At 33.9% G+C, this 14,751-nt stretch overlaps 1 protein-coding gene across 3 annotated transcripts in view; it reads right to left on the bottom strand.

Annotated features, from left to right (window-relative positions):
* Positions 1–14,751, bottom strand: part of PCDH11X (protocadherin 11 X-linked) — a 797,150-nt gene that overhangs the window by 344,715 nt on the left and 437,684 nt on the right. For 2 of the 3 annotated variants that reach the window (XM_073227421.1, XM_073227424.1), the window contains one exon: positions 3,532–3,561. The exons of the other annotated variant lie outside the window; for it this stretch is intronic. In XM_073227421.1, the coding sequence (XP_073083522.1) occupies positions 3,532–3,561 (30 nt within the window). The remainder of the gene's footprint in view (positions 1–3,531; positions 3,562–14,751) is intronic. 3 annotated transcript variants of the gene reach the window in all.

Here is a 14,751-nt window from a genome sequence, read left to right as displayed (position 1 = left end):
AATTGACAGAAACAATATTCAAAAAACATATTCTTGCAGAAACAACCTATAACATTAAATATCTTGAATATTACTACTAAAATATAATAAAACAATTCTTCTAAGATAAAAGAAGAATTTTTTTATGATTTAAAGTTTTTTTTCTCTCTCTTTTTTTAGAGAGGTATTCTGTACAGCTTGCCTGGGTTCAAACCATGGCTTTTCCATTTGTGAGCTCTGTAACCTTAGGTAAGTCATTTAAGCTCTCCATTTATGGTTTCCTCATCTGTGAAAAAGGTTATTAGGTTGCTGTTCTGTTAGGCCCAAACATATGCGAATGTATGTGTATATATATATATACACACACATATTCACACACATAGATGTACACACACACACATGCATACAGTGCTTGAAACAGTAAGGATGATATTAGTAATTTATTTTTATCATGTTTATTTTAGTATAGAAATGTGGTAGAGCAGAGAAATAGGACAACGGTCACACCATTCTAAAATCTACTTAGTTCACAAACAAAGGCCTAGCTTATTCTTTAACTTGACCTTTAGCTGTTCTCCCTTCTTCCAGTCACCTTAATCAATAAGTAACATTCAGGATAGAAGACCTCTGGAGTGTAAATGAACTTAAGTATATAAAAAATACTGAGATCCAATTACCAGTCACCTAAATAACCCTATTCTTAAGGTAAAACTTCAAAGGAATTATTAATCAGCTATGTATATCATGCTTTATGCTGACCCCTGCCCATAAGTTCCTATAAAACCCCAAACCCTAAATCCTTAAGCATGCCTCCTCTCTGAGGATCTCAGCACACCTGAGTGTGTACTGTCCCTTAAAATAAAACTTTTTTGTTTCTTAAACCCAATGTACTTTGTCTCTGAATTCCTTTTTGCAGCAAAGACAAGAACTCACTGACATCCATCACTAGTGGTAAGCATCTTTGTCATTTCACAGTTTCATTCAACTTCCTAATCTTTAGTGCAATGCTTTCTCCCCCATTTTATGCTCTGACAAGTAGGGAAGTGGCTGCGGGTACCTTTGAACAGGGAAGGGTTTGCTTGTTCCATCACCTGGGTGACCTGGACAGAACTGTGGCTGTAGGATCCTGTTCTTTAGCAGACTGACCAAAGTCTCCTTTCCTATATTTTGGGAAGTTCTCAGAACATAAAAACTCCATCTAATGCTCCAAGGCTCCCCCAATTCTAGGGTGTTAGCGACATAATTCCTACACAGAGCAGACCACATAGGCATTGGATGCCCTGGCTTTAGGAGTTACCAAGAGATTTGCCCTACACTGAGCAGGAATTCAATGAACTTCTCCTTTCTCCATTGCTCTTCCTTGCTTTCTACCACCTGGGTGGCTGCACAAATAAAAGAGCCACGTTTCCTGGCACTATGCAACACTAACACTCGCTACTACTTTCACTTTAATGAGTTTCTTTCTTACATGACCTCATGTGACCTATTCTCAAATTCTTTGCCAGAGTCAAGAGCCCTCCTTCCCTGTCCAGGCTGAGGTTTTGCCTAGCATGTAGGAGAGACCTCCCAAGATGGGACTGTTTGGCAACAGAAAGGTACTGGGGAAAATGACCAACTGTTCACAACTATCTCTCTTCCTCTCTGCTTTGTCTTGGCCAAACTTTAGTCAGTTTTATCTCTCCTTCCTAGAGGCCCCTGATGTCCCTTTGTCCCTAAGCAATGAGTAAGCACTAAAAAAGCGGAACGTGGCCCCTTTATCAGTGTATCCTGGGAATCAGCTGACCTCAGCAAGACACTTTTCCTGGATGATCGCACTAGTCATTTATCATCCTTCTCCAGTTTCTTCTTGAAAGAGTGCTTATTCTGCTTGCTACTCCTTACTCTAAAAAAGAAACTCCTTTTTCTGTGGTGTTTTAAGATCCCTGAAGATTTCTGAGGTCAGAGTCTTCTCCCTAGTTTGAATAAAGTCTTTCTCTAAATTCAAATTTAGTATTATTTGACAAAAAAAAAAAATCCTTCACTAAGAACCACATTCTCCATTGCTTTTTATATTGTGATTATATTACTGTTTTAATATCTACCATTGAAGAGTTTTATGTTCAAATTTCATGATCCAGGTGTTCTCTGAACAGTAAAGTGAGTTCACTTCAGAGTCCTCTCTACAGAGTCCTAATTTCTTTAAAGAAAGACATTTTCCTATTTATAGAATAACTACCCTACATGAAATTTGCTCACATTTCTATTCTTCAAAATTCTGATTTTTAAATAACTGAGCAACAGATCCATTTCTAAATTTACCAGAATGATATTTTACTATCCTCATTTCCTTCCTTTTAATTGGAGAACTCTTCTACAACCTTTTGCCTTCTGGGAGGAGCTGATTCTCAAAAAGCCATCACTCCAAGGCCATAGTGATGAGAGATGAGACATGCATTTGAAAACTCTCAGAAAGTATATTGATTGAAAACTCTCTAATGGTATTTTAGTTTATCTCTCAAACATTAATGAAAATTCGTTTTGACATTCTAGTCAGCCTCTATTTTCAGGTAATTCTCACACTTGATAAACACATCCAGGGCTAACAGATTACTTCTGGCATAACTTAGACCTCCTTTTGGCAAGTTCTTTTTCAAACACAAAATTAGATTCCTCAAACTAGAATAGGATCATTTTTCTTAAAGATTACACTCACATTTAGCCTAGCATACAGTTATGGCTACATTCTGGCTCTTAATATGGACAACATTTAAGGCTTACTGAACTTAGTTTCCAAAATACTTTCCATCAGAAACTTAAGGGAAACACTTCTTTCAACTCAAAACACAGTGAGGAAATCAAGGCATAAATTCTAGGAAACAAATGCCAGTGAACAGCTGAAAAGCTTCATCTTCAGTGGTGGTGCAGCTTAACTGGTAAGGTACTTAAAATGTAACAATATGTGTGACATAGCTTATTTTTTAAATAGTAGAAAACCAAATTTTTCTAGAAAACTAGACAATTCATATATATGTGAGCAGAACTTAAAATTTTCACACTGAAAGACGACATTCTAAAGCCCAGTTTCTCAGAGAACATCAATTTTCTGATTAACCATGTTTAGTTTAGTTATAGAATTTTTCCCTGTGACCCTATCAGACATCATCATGCTTCATATTCACTAACTTTTGCTGTCGTTGAAACATTGTGATTGATTGTGATTGACACCAGAATGGTCCTTTTTATTGCTAAAATTTATCATAAAATAACTGTACTACTAGAACTATCACAAAGTGATGCTGTCAGCAGTATGTTGTTTTGGCACAGTGGGAAAAGAAAGTGTTGGTGAAAAATAAAATAAAATAAGACTTGAAAATTGCTTCCAGGGTTCTGTAAAAGATACAAAATGTGGAGACAGCTTGGCTTGAAGCTCTTTTAAGGCAGAACCACAACATATGTCATCTTAAATACTTACAGCTTTAACTCCATGGAGTAACTACTGTAGCTTCAGAAATTTGAGAAAAATATAGCACAACACATTTTGAAATCAATTTGCTTTGAAATTTACAGTCTTACCTTTCCTGCCTTTTTTCCCTCAGATTTCCGCTGATTTAGGGTAAAATGCAGGCAAAGGAAGCAATAGAAAACAAAAACAAAAATGAAAATCAGCTCCTATTTGTTACTGCAAATACATTATTGTTTTTTAAATGTCAATATTCCCAGTGCAATGGTATATAGTTTTGTCCTTCTACTGAAACTGCTTTCATCTGCTGCATTCTTCAGTGTTTTTAGTAGAAGGATATAGCATTACAAATTTCATGCAATAATATGAAGAGACAAATAAAAAAAACTTCAGTCAGCATAAAAAAATTAGGTTATATGCTGAGCCCACATAGACATTGGCCAAGAAACAGCATCCTTCCAATTAGATATTCCCTTAATCATATCACTTATTTTCCATCCATTTTTAAATGAATGGGCCTTTTTCTCAAGCATGAACACATTTCTCAAAGAAAGAAAAATGATGTTGGTTGGGAATTCATGAATTAGGAATAAACGTAAGACATTATCTATACTCATTAGACACTACCTCTAATGTTAATTTTGGTGATCCTTAGGAGTACCTTAATTCAATTCTCTTCAACTAAATCCTTTTGAAGCCATTCTGGTGAAATCATTTTGTTCATTTTTATTTAAGACTTCTTCTTCCCTACACCCAACCTCAGAGGACAGATTAAAAATTAATTTTCAAGACTCCAGGAATATTTAGGCCATTTGTCCTTTGGATTCATTCTTTGCAAAGGATGAATATCCCATATAATAAAAGGATCAAATGTCTGCTTTTCTAGCTAATGATACTCCTGAAAGTCCTTTCTCCCTAAATTTTATCGCAGTTCCCTGTCATCTATACAGTTACACAAAAGTTCCTTTGAGAATCTCCTTGAATACAAAGAATCACAGAAAATTGGGAGGGAGAGATGGTTAATTTTGAAATAAGGGTAAATTTGAAGAGGGATATAATTAATATAGTAAGAGGATGAATGCTCTTACTAAATTTTTTCCCAATGGCTTATTCCCAGACCAGAGGATATAAATTTTTCCCGTCATTTTAATAGAATTTGAGTTTCCAAAATTGACATTGAGACAAGTATCCACACATGAGTGTAATTCTATTATCCAAGAAAATCAAAGTGTGCTGCTTTTCCTTCCATTCTGGGTATTTATTTTTAGCCTAAGATATTTGTATTGTCCTCATGTATAGATCAAATTCAGCCATCAATGGCTCGTTGTTAGAACTCTATTGTCTGTGAAGGTATAGCCTGAGAATAAAGCGTTGAGTAATATCTTTCAAGACAGAGTCCTTGGATTTTCATGTCTTTAAACAATTGGTATTTACATTTCTTTATTATGAATGATCACTCTTAAATAACAGGTTAAGAATTTCAACTTGACAACAGAAATAATCTCATTGACAACCCCTCAGAAAACTTTATTCATATCTAAGAATATAGCATTAAAAAATACCATTCTCTGTTTTGCAGAGCCACAATGAATCTTTCTGTTTGCTCCATTAGAATTTACTTTCAAGAGTAGAGTAGATTTTAGTTAGATGTTTACCATTCAACACTGAACAATCCAAAAGTACTAAAATCTTTAGTGAGCAAGTGAAGATATGAAAATGTTAATTACATCTATCTTGGTAAATGAGTGAATTATTGAAAAATCCATGACTTTATATTTAAGGCTAGTGAACATTTTGAGGCAAGCACCTCCTCACCACTGCAAAGAAAAAAGACAACTCCAGACTATGTGTTTATTTTCCTAAATTAAATATTTTAATTGAGAGCATTGCCTGGGCTGTGATACTTTGCCCTTATTTGAGAATTTCTACTGAGGAAAGCTTAAAATACACCAAGTGGGAAATATTGAAATGATAGTCTTTGCATTTCTCCATATCACATAGACACAACACAATATGTCACCATGAGCGGGTCCTACTGCATGACAACTAGGCAAGTATTAGAATTATAAGAAAGCACAGAAATATATTGGAAGGCATATAAGTAGGTTGGCAAATTGATACCAGATTTGATGATAGAAACATTAAAAAAAATCAATGCTGGAAGGTGAAAAATATTCTGAAAAGCAACTTCTGTTTTAATACAGACATGGATTTTTATCACCTTATTTAAGAACTGGCTCCCAAATAACCAATATTAAATAAAAAACATTGCTGTCTAAACTAAATTATACATAGTGAAGGAGGGAGAAAAGTTAACCAGTCTGAATGTTATGTGCTCCGAGTTTTCTATAATATGCATAAGTCATGTAGTTTCATAAGATTTTATTAACCTCTTGATGTGAACAAATGCTAACTCTAACTACCAATAAATGAATTTCTTCTATTATATCTGATTTTTTGTATGGATAGAGCTGATTGAATATAGGTGATGAAAAACAGAGGCAAGACATAGTGTACAAGAGAAGTAACACTTTGTTAATGTCAACAGTATGATCCAATCAGGGGAACATCCTACATTTTTAGTTAGTCCTCTTCTACATCATACAGTGTTAGCACAGTAGGAAATGGTAGCCACCAAAATGCTGAGTTATTGATATATGCACTGAGGCAGTAGCTGTACCTAAAGAAGTAAGATCAAATGATTTTGGTATTCCTTAATTTCTATGTGCTTTTAGCTGTGTTTTTTTCAGGCCTGTGCATTCAGAACAAACACAGCAAGCACATTGGGAGAGGTCAATACAAGAAGAGATCTATAACTCAAAAGAGTATTGTTTGTGTACAGTCTCTCTGGGAAGTCCTAACTCTTTTCTCCCATCTCGTCTACCACTACTTTTCCTCTTCTTACCCATGTAAAGTACAACTTTTATCTTCCTTGTTGGTTCATGTAGGGTATTCCTGCGTAATGCTGCTGCTTACAGAATAGTTATCAACTGGAATACAACTATTAGGAACTTCTGATCTCTAGGATTACTGATTGAGTAAAGGGAGCAAGACTATAGTCAGAAGTCAAGGAAGTCACATGTCTACACTTAGGTAACAGAAAGAGGAAGAAACCTACTAGAGAACACACTAGAGCTTATCCTGAATCATTACTCTGCCTGCTGATTAGGAAATAAATAGAACAGAATGTGTACATGAGACAATGCACTTAATAAGGACAGGTTTATTTTAAAAGCTGATTACAATTTTCACTCAATAAAGGGCCAACGATCACTGTTTTTATCAGCTGGATCAAGTGCAGTATCAATTTGAGATGTCCAGTAATGGCTAAGATTTAACCTACTTGTAAGCTATAGAGCTGAGGTTTACATCTAGCTCTTCTGGATTCCAATGCTCATGTTCTAGAATGTAAACTCCATGGCAGCAGGCATGTTGACATTTTGGATTTTTTAATACACCTATATCCACAATGCCTAATAAAGTGCCTCATACAAAGTAAACTTGAAATAAACATCTATAGACTGAATCAAATGACAAAATGTTCCTCTAGTCTTTAATTATATGACAGTAGATAATTATAGTCAGAGGGTAATTATGGATTTTGAATCTTAGCTAAAAGAACAAATTCTAGAGCCATATTTCCTGGATTCAAGTCTCATCTATCAGTTTGTACCTAAGTGACCCCAGGAACATTTCTTCCTGTCTTCTTGCCTGAGTGTCAACATGTGTAGAATAGAGAAATAAGAGTTTGTACCTCAGAGTATTTGTAACAAGGATTAAATGAGTACATTAAGTGCTTCAAACAGTAGCTGCCATTTTTAACAATATATATATATATACACATATATATATATATACACACACATATATATATATGCTATTGTTAATGGTAATTTTTTAAATGTTTTTACTGATTTATAATTCATATACCATACCATCTACCCACTCAGTGCTTTTCAGTATATTCACAGATAAGTGCAACCATTACTAGAGTTCATTTTAGAGCATTTTAATCACCTCAGAAAGAAACCCCACACCCTTTAGCTATCATCCTCTGATCCTCCCATTTCCCTCAAGCTTTAAACAAAAACTAATCTGCTCTTTGTCCCTTTACATTTCTCTATTATTGGCTTATGAATGAAATCCTATACTATGTGGCCTTTTGGCACTGGATTCTTTCACTTATCATGATTTCAAGTTTCATTCATGTCACATCATGTTTCAGTAAGCCATCCCTTTTTATGGCCAAATAATATTCCACTGTATGGATGTACTACATTTGTTTAAACATTTATTACTTGCTGGACATTTGGGCTGTTTGCACCTTTTGGTGTAATTTGACTATTTGACTAATGCTGTTATGAGCATTTATGTGCAAGTTTTTGTATGAATATATGTTTTCATTTCTCTTGGGTATATACTTAGGAGTGAAATTGCTGGGTTATATGGTAACTCTGTGTTTAATTATTTGAGGAACTGCCAGATTATTTTTCAAAGTGGCTGCACCATTTTACATTCTCACCAGTAGTGTAAGAAACTTTCCATTCCTCCACATCTTTGCCAAGAAGAAAATTATTTTAGACTCACTAATTTAAAAATTAATGACTAACTATTCATATCTAATTTTAAATATGCTGGAGTACATTAGTTTAACTATATTAATAAAATTATGTAGCATGAGTTATTCTACTTTGTGAGCTTAATGCACTACTCTATGGTACTAAGATACCAGTGAACAAAATTGCCAAACTCATCCTTTCAGTGGGTGGAAAAGTTATCTATTTCCTAATATGAATTTGCCCATAACTTGAAATGCATATTTTAAATAAGGAAATTCCCTCTGCTAAAGTGAATGGAAGTTTTAAAAATGGTCACAAATTATTAGTCATTAAAACCCAAACTATCATATATCACTGTTAAAGTCTGAAAGAAAGAACAGTTGGAAGAAGACAGAATATCATGGGACAGTGACATTGCATACAAGGGGAAAAGGAATTGAGAGTACTGGATTAAATCCATGTGATATTATTTTTCATGGAGCCTGAATCTTGGAATGTGAACATGCAGAGATTATACAAAATATCAGAATGGGAATCAAATTAAAGAGAAAAAACAACAATGCTTTATTCAAGATTGATTCTAGAATCAGTATAACAAAGCTAAATAAACATGATTAAAATATTCTCAAAATGACCTAGAAGCAGAACATTATGGATGATATCAAATTCTCAGCTTTGTACCAGAAGGTAAGGATGAGATAGCAAATGATTTCATTTGTTTTCACATAATCTTTCTGGTTTATTCAAAGCCCTACTCTTGCCCTAAAACATTCTTACACTGTGACAGCAACAAAAGCAATGTGACAGACACATCTGCTTTCTGAAAATATTGCATGTCAGTTGAAACAATGTTTCATTTTTAATTGTTTGAATTTTACATAAAGATACCTTTGTTTGCTGCTAGATGTATGAAATTGTCTCCAAAATCACTTTAAATTACAGATCAGCTTAACATGTCATTCTTGCGAAATGTGAAAATCTGAGTGAGAATGTTGAATTGTGTCTATTAAAGCTTGTAGATGTTCGCAAATTGAACATCAAAGTAACAAAGTGATTATAAGAATAAAAATCAGAATACAAATGATCTTTCTTATTTACTAGAAGGAAAACATTTTTTAAAAATGCAATAGCTATCAGACTGCTTAGTTCTGTGAATACCTGGTTTTCCTATACGGTGAAAGCATGACAAACTAGCTATGATAAGAAATGAAAATTTAAAAGTGACTTATATGCTTGCCTATATATCAAACTCAGAAGTAGACAGAGGAATTTTAAATACTTTTACTTGTTCATTAGCATGGATCTCAAGTGAAAGTTAAATGCTAATAGTTAACCTATATACATAATAGTTGAGTATATCACTTTCTGATGGTGACATGAACCTAGGGTATAGTTGCATTTCTTTTAGTTTAGCCCTAAACTTTCTTTTCATCTAATAATACCTAGCTTATAACAGATTTATGAAAACTGTTTGATACCCATTACCACTTTTTGCTTATTTCATAGGTGGGAAAAATATTCTCTTCTGGGATTATCATATAGATTTTCTGAGTTCTTATACATTCTCTATTTCAAACTAATGATTCCATGCCGAATTTGTACTTTCAGTACATTTTCTGTAAAACTTTCAACTTTAATTCAAATCACCTAAGAAAACTGAAACTCAAAGCCCTTCATTGCCCCCGCCCCCACCCCCCCATTGAATTCATTGCTTTTAGGTTTGTGAGGTTTCATTAAACCTGTCTTGATACTATCAGTTCAAATGAAGCATAATAACTATAGTGGGTAGAAAAGTGTCCTCCAAAAAGTCATGTCAAAGGTTGATCTTATTTGGAAATGGGGTCTTTGTGGATGTAATTAGTTATGGATCTTGAGATGAAATCATCCTGGATTTAGGGGTGCCCTAAATCCAATAACAGGTGTACTTATAAGAGGACACACACAAAACAGAAATGCCGTGTGATGATGGAGACAGAGACTAGAAGGATGCAGCTACAAGCTAAGGAATGCTAAAGATTGCCAGGTGTCACCAGGAGCTGGAAGAGGCAAGGCAGGGTTCTTCCTCAGGCCTTTCAGAGGAATCATGGCACTGAGGACCGCCGGATTTCAGAAGTCTGGCCTAGAGAACTGTGAGAGAATAAATTTTTGTTGTTTTAAGCAACCAAAATTTGCAGTAATTTGTTATGGCAGTCCTAGTTAAAAATATAATTAGCTAGAGGGATATATTTCTATTTTAGGAAAAGAATGCACTAGCATATTAAGTGGGTTGTTCTGTTATAATTTACTAGACCAAAATGCACTGAAAGATTATTGACCACAAATTGCTGTATTTGGTATGATATGTAAGCTTCTGGAGGACAGGAATGATTATAAGTAAGCATGATACGATGGAAAGAGTACCCAGTTTTTAATAACCAAATATGGGTTCCAGTCCCAGATCACTCAGCAAAAGTATATTTGGTACCTTGTACAAATTTTCTAAGTCATAGAAAAATTAGTGGGATAAGGCCCTTCTAAACGATCTCATAGTTGGATACAGAAGCCAGATATAGAAACAGATAATTATACTATAACATTTTAAGTGTTATAAAAGGCAGATGAATAAAATGTTATCATACCACAAAGAAGCAAAGACTCATGTGACACTGAGCATGTCCCTTGAACTCTCTGTATCTCAGTTTATTAATCTGTAAAATGGAGGTAACAATAACAATTCCTATCCTTCCTACCTTTAGAGATTACCTTGAAGGTTAAATAAAATCCTCTTTCTCCCCATCCCTACTTTCTTCTTTCTTCTCTTCTCCTATTTTTGACATGTAGTACAGTTGACTGAACAAAATGGATTTGAACTGTGTGGGTCCACTTACGTGCAGATTTTTTTTCAATAGATATATTGGAAAAAATTCTGGAGATTTACAACAATTTTTAAAAGTTTTCTTTCCTCTATCTTACATTATTGTAGAATACAAAACATAATACACATGACACACAAAATGTGTGTTAATCAACTGTTTATGTTATTGGTAAGGCTTCCAGTCAAGAGTAGACTATTAGTAATTGAGTTTTGGGGCAGTCAAAAGTTATATATATGGATTTTTGCCTACATAGAGGGCTAGAGCCCCTAATCTCTGAATTGTATGATGGTCAGCCATACTTTTGAGTCCTATGAATCGAACACTGTCTTAGACATTTAACACACATTATCTGAATTATTCCCTAAATAGTGCATCATGGTAAATACAATTATCCTGATTTTACACGTGCGGAAATAGAGATACGGATAGTTATAGTTATACTATGTGCCAAAATTGCATAGAATGTATATCATGAAGTAAATATTATTTTCACTAGGGCCTGTTGTATATCTTAGATATAAATACATAAAAAATAAATGTTACACTACTAAGAGTTAACATCCTATGTGCCCTAATATCTAGCAATAAGTAAATTAGATGATGAATAATGATTCTAATATGCATGAATAATTCTGAATAGATAAATATTATATATCCCCTATAGTAATTCATTTCCTAACAAATGAATATATATATACCAGAGAAAAAACATTGAGATGTGTTTCTATAACTAGTCATTTGCATTGATTTTAATGTTAGGCAATTACGTTTGTAGTTACCTACTGGATTTCTCTAAGTTAATTTCCCTCAAAAATTTACAATTGCATTTATATTAACTATTAGAATATTCAGTGTCCTTACACATACATGTAGCATGGCCAGCTCCACAATTTGGAGCCTTTAGTATTAGTTTATTTTCTACAATGTAGGCAAGCTACTAAATTGTAAAACTGACCAATTTTCCAATTTAATGCAGATGCATCACATGTAATGAGAGCATCTTATGAGTGAAGAAAAGACCAAGAATTCACAATCTAGCTCCCCATCAGGGAAAGAGGGAATACCACATGTGACAATGCTGAGAAAATACAGCCTAGAATGAATTTTTGTTTCCTTCACCATTTCTAACTTATTTATTTATTCATTCATTCATTCACTCATTCACCAGGCTAGTTTACTAAAGATACTGGTGTCAATTTAGAAATAGTCATTGTTGTCCTACAGAGATTATAGTCTTCATAAGGGAATAGAAACAAGAATATAGAGAATCACAGTACTTGTGGGATCAAGAGTTTGGAAGCTTTTTCTTCATTAGTGGAGGTATCCTTGTATAATTTTATCTCCCAGATAAAATTAATTATTTAGTTATAGCTTTTAAAAAGATGTAAGGTGAACATTAATTAAAGGCACAACTTAATATTTACCACAGCTCAATTCCATGTCTATGATGCTGCCAGATTTCTATAACACATAAATAAAAGCACTCCTCTCAGTGATCCATGCAGTCTTGAATTATCAAAGACTTACATTAAAACTGCATAAGATAGGGTCTGAGCTTTGTTTAAAAAGGCATTTCATTCCTCTAGAGGCTCATCTGCTTCAGTCACCTTTCCGGTATTTAGTTCTCAAAGTATCTAAAATATTTTAAGCTTGTACATTTTTTACTGCTTTGTGAATATATCATGTAGATTTTCATTTTTTTTTTCAATTTACCACATTGATGTTGTTATTTTCAGCCTCCAATTCAACATAAAACAACAGATGATTCCATTTATCTCTCTGGCTGAGTTTATTCTCAGCAGAGCTCTGTACTCAGGACATTTTTATTTTTATTATTGGTTATTTATTGTCGGTATTTTTAGAAGAATGAGGGAGTTGTAATTCTTTGGGAGCTTTAACTATGGAATTTTATCCGCAACAAATATTTATTGAGTGTCTACTATGTGACAGGCATAGTACTTAAGATCATTGGCTCTGGAGTAGACTGCTTGGCTCAAAACTCAGCTCTACCACTTATTAACTGTGTAACCTTGGGCAAGTTGTTTAACTACTGTAATGATTCATTGCTTGAGTCTATAAATAACCAATGATAAAAGTAGCAGCTATAAGATGTGTATTTTTTCCTGAGGGCTAATTGAATTAATACAGTAAAACACTTAACAGATAGTCATAAAGTAAACTCTCAACATACACTGTCTATTATTGTTATTATTACTATCGCCATCATCATTATTTTAACCATGCACTGTGTGAAACCTTGAGAACACTATGAAAAACAAGCAAGAATCTTACAATCTCTGACCAAGTCAACCACTAAAATGTACTTAAAGCTGATCAATTAATTAATTGCTGATATCTACTGAAGTGCTTTGAGTGGTAGTAAAAGACTGTGAGAGAGAAAACTTTTGCTTTGGGGTCCCAAGTGAATTACTACTTCATGAAAATGAATTATAGAAAACTGTATAATACCGATTTAGTTTGCCTGAAGCATATGAAATAAAGTTCCAGTTAAAAAAAAATCAAACCTTGAGTTCAGCTAGTGACTATGGTCCAAAAGTAAAAAGCTGAGTTTATTAAGGGCTTTAAACATTTATAAATGTCTAGAGCCACAAGACTTAATGCATGGCCCTTAATGTTAAATCAGTAGTGAAACAGAGGTTTCTATCTTGAGCTCATGGGATCACAATCTTGGCCCAAATGATGAGCTCTTTATCATATTCATTCTAATTGTGGCTCATCTTGAAATGATTAGATCTATTGTTAGAAGGAGTTCTTGTCAGCACTAAGGATGCAGTGATTAATAGAAAATTTGGTATAATTCCTTTAGATATATGTCTAAAGTCTCAGTTGGGCCACGGACCCACATTATTAAGTGATTAAGAAATTATAATTGTCACCCATTATTCACATTCATCACCTGGCTAGGACTTTATAATTGAGAGCAAAGAATAGAAGAAAGTAAAATATTTTGTAACTAGTACTCTATAGATAGCAAAACTTACAAATGGACTACAGGAATGATGTTCAATACAATAACGCAGAACAAAAGTAAACTATTAGAAATACTCTTAACAAAATCTGGTTTAATTTTAGATGAAGGTTAAATTTTCCCTTGGAGGCATGAAGACTTTTTTCTTTCACTGTTACAGAACCTTAGTTATTTTCTTTTACTCCAAGAAAGGGCAGAAAACGAATTTCAGTCAGGCCTGCCTGATAATTGCCCAAATTTTTATCTTAGTAACATAATGCTCCTAGGTGAGTTACCACTCAGATTTTTTTGTTCATCACAAGGACATGTATTCAAGTAGTAGCGTATCAACATTAAAATGGGACATCAGGACTGTCCCATTGTTTCTTTAAATAAGGTCATGGCTAAAATAAGCAGAATTTAATGTTGGTATATTTCCTTGGAATGAGTGAAGGTATCAAAATAAGAGTCGAGTGAAGGGGGAAAGCTCTGCTAATTGATAATTATAGCGGTATGATTAGAATTCCAGGAATTCTTCCAAACATATAAAGAAGAATTGACCCCAATTATATTCCCCCCCAAAATAAGAGGAAGAACACTTTCCAGCTAATTTATAAGGCTATTATTACCTGATATCACCACCTGACAAAAGCAGTATAAAAAAGAAAATTACTGACCAGTATCTTTTATGAATATGGAAGCAGAAGTCCTAAACAAAATACTAGCAAATCAAAGTCAATAATGTACAAAAATAATCATACCTCATGATCAAGAGCATTCCAGATATGTAGGACTTAGTCAACATTGGAGAAACAATGTAATCCACCACATAAACAGACAAAGGAGGAAAATCATGTGGTTCTACCAACTAATGCAGAAAAAGCACTTGAAAAAAACCAATGCCCACTCATGATAAAAACCCACAGTAGGTAAAGAATAGAAGCGCACTAT

Source organism: Manis javanica, chromosome X (genome assembly GCF_040802235.1).
Source record: "Manis javanica isolate MJ-LG chromosome X, MJ_LKY, whole genome shotgun sequence".
NCBI classification, from domain to species: domain Eukaryota; kingdom Metazoa; phylum Chordata; class Mammalia; order Pholidota; family Manidae; genus Manis; species Manis javanica.
Note: the sequence above shows the minus strand (reverse complement) of the source record. Positions and strands in the feature narration are given on the sequence as shown.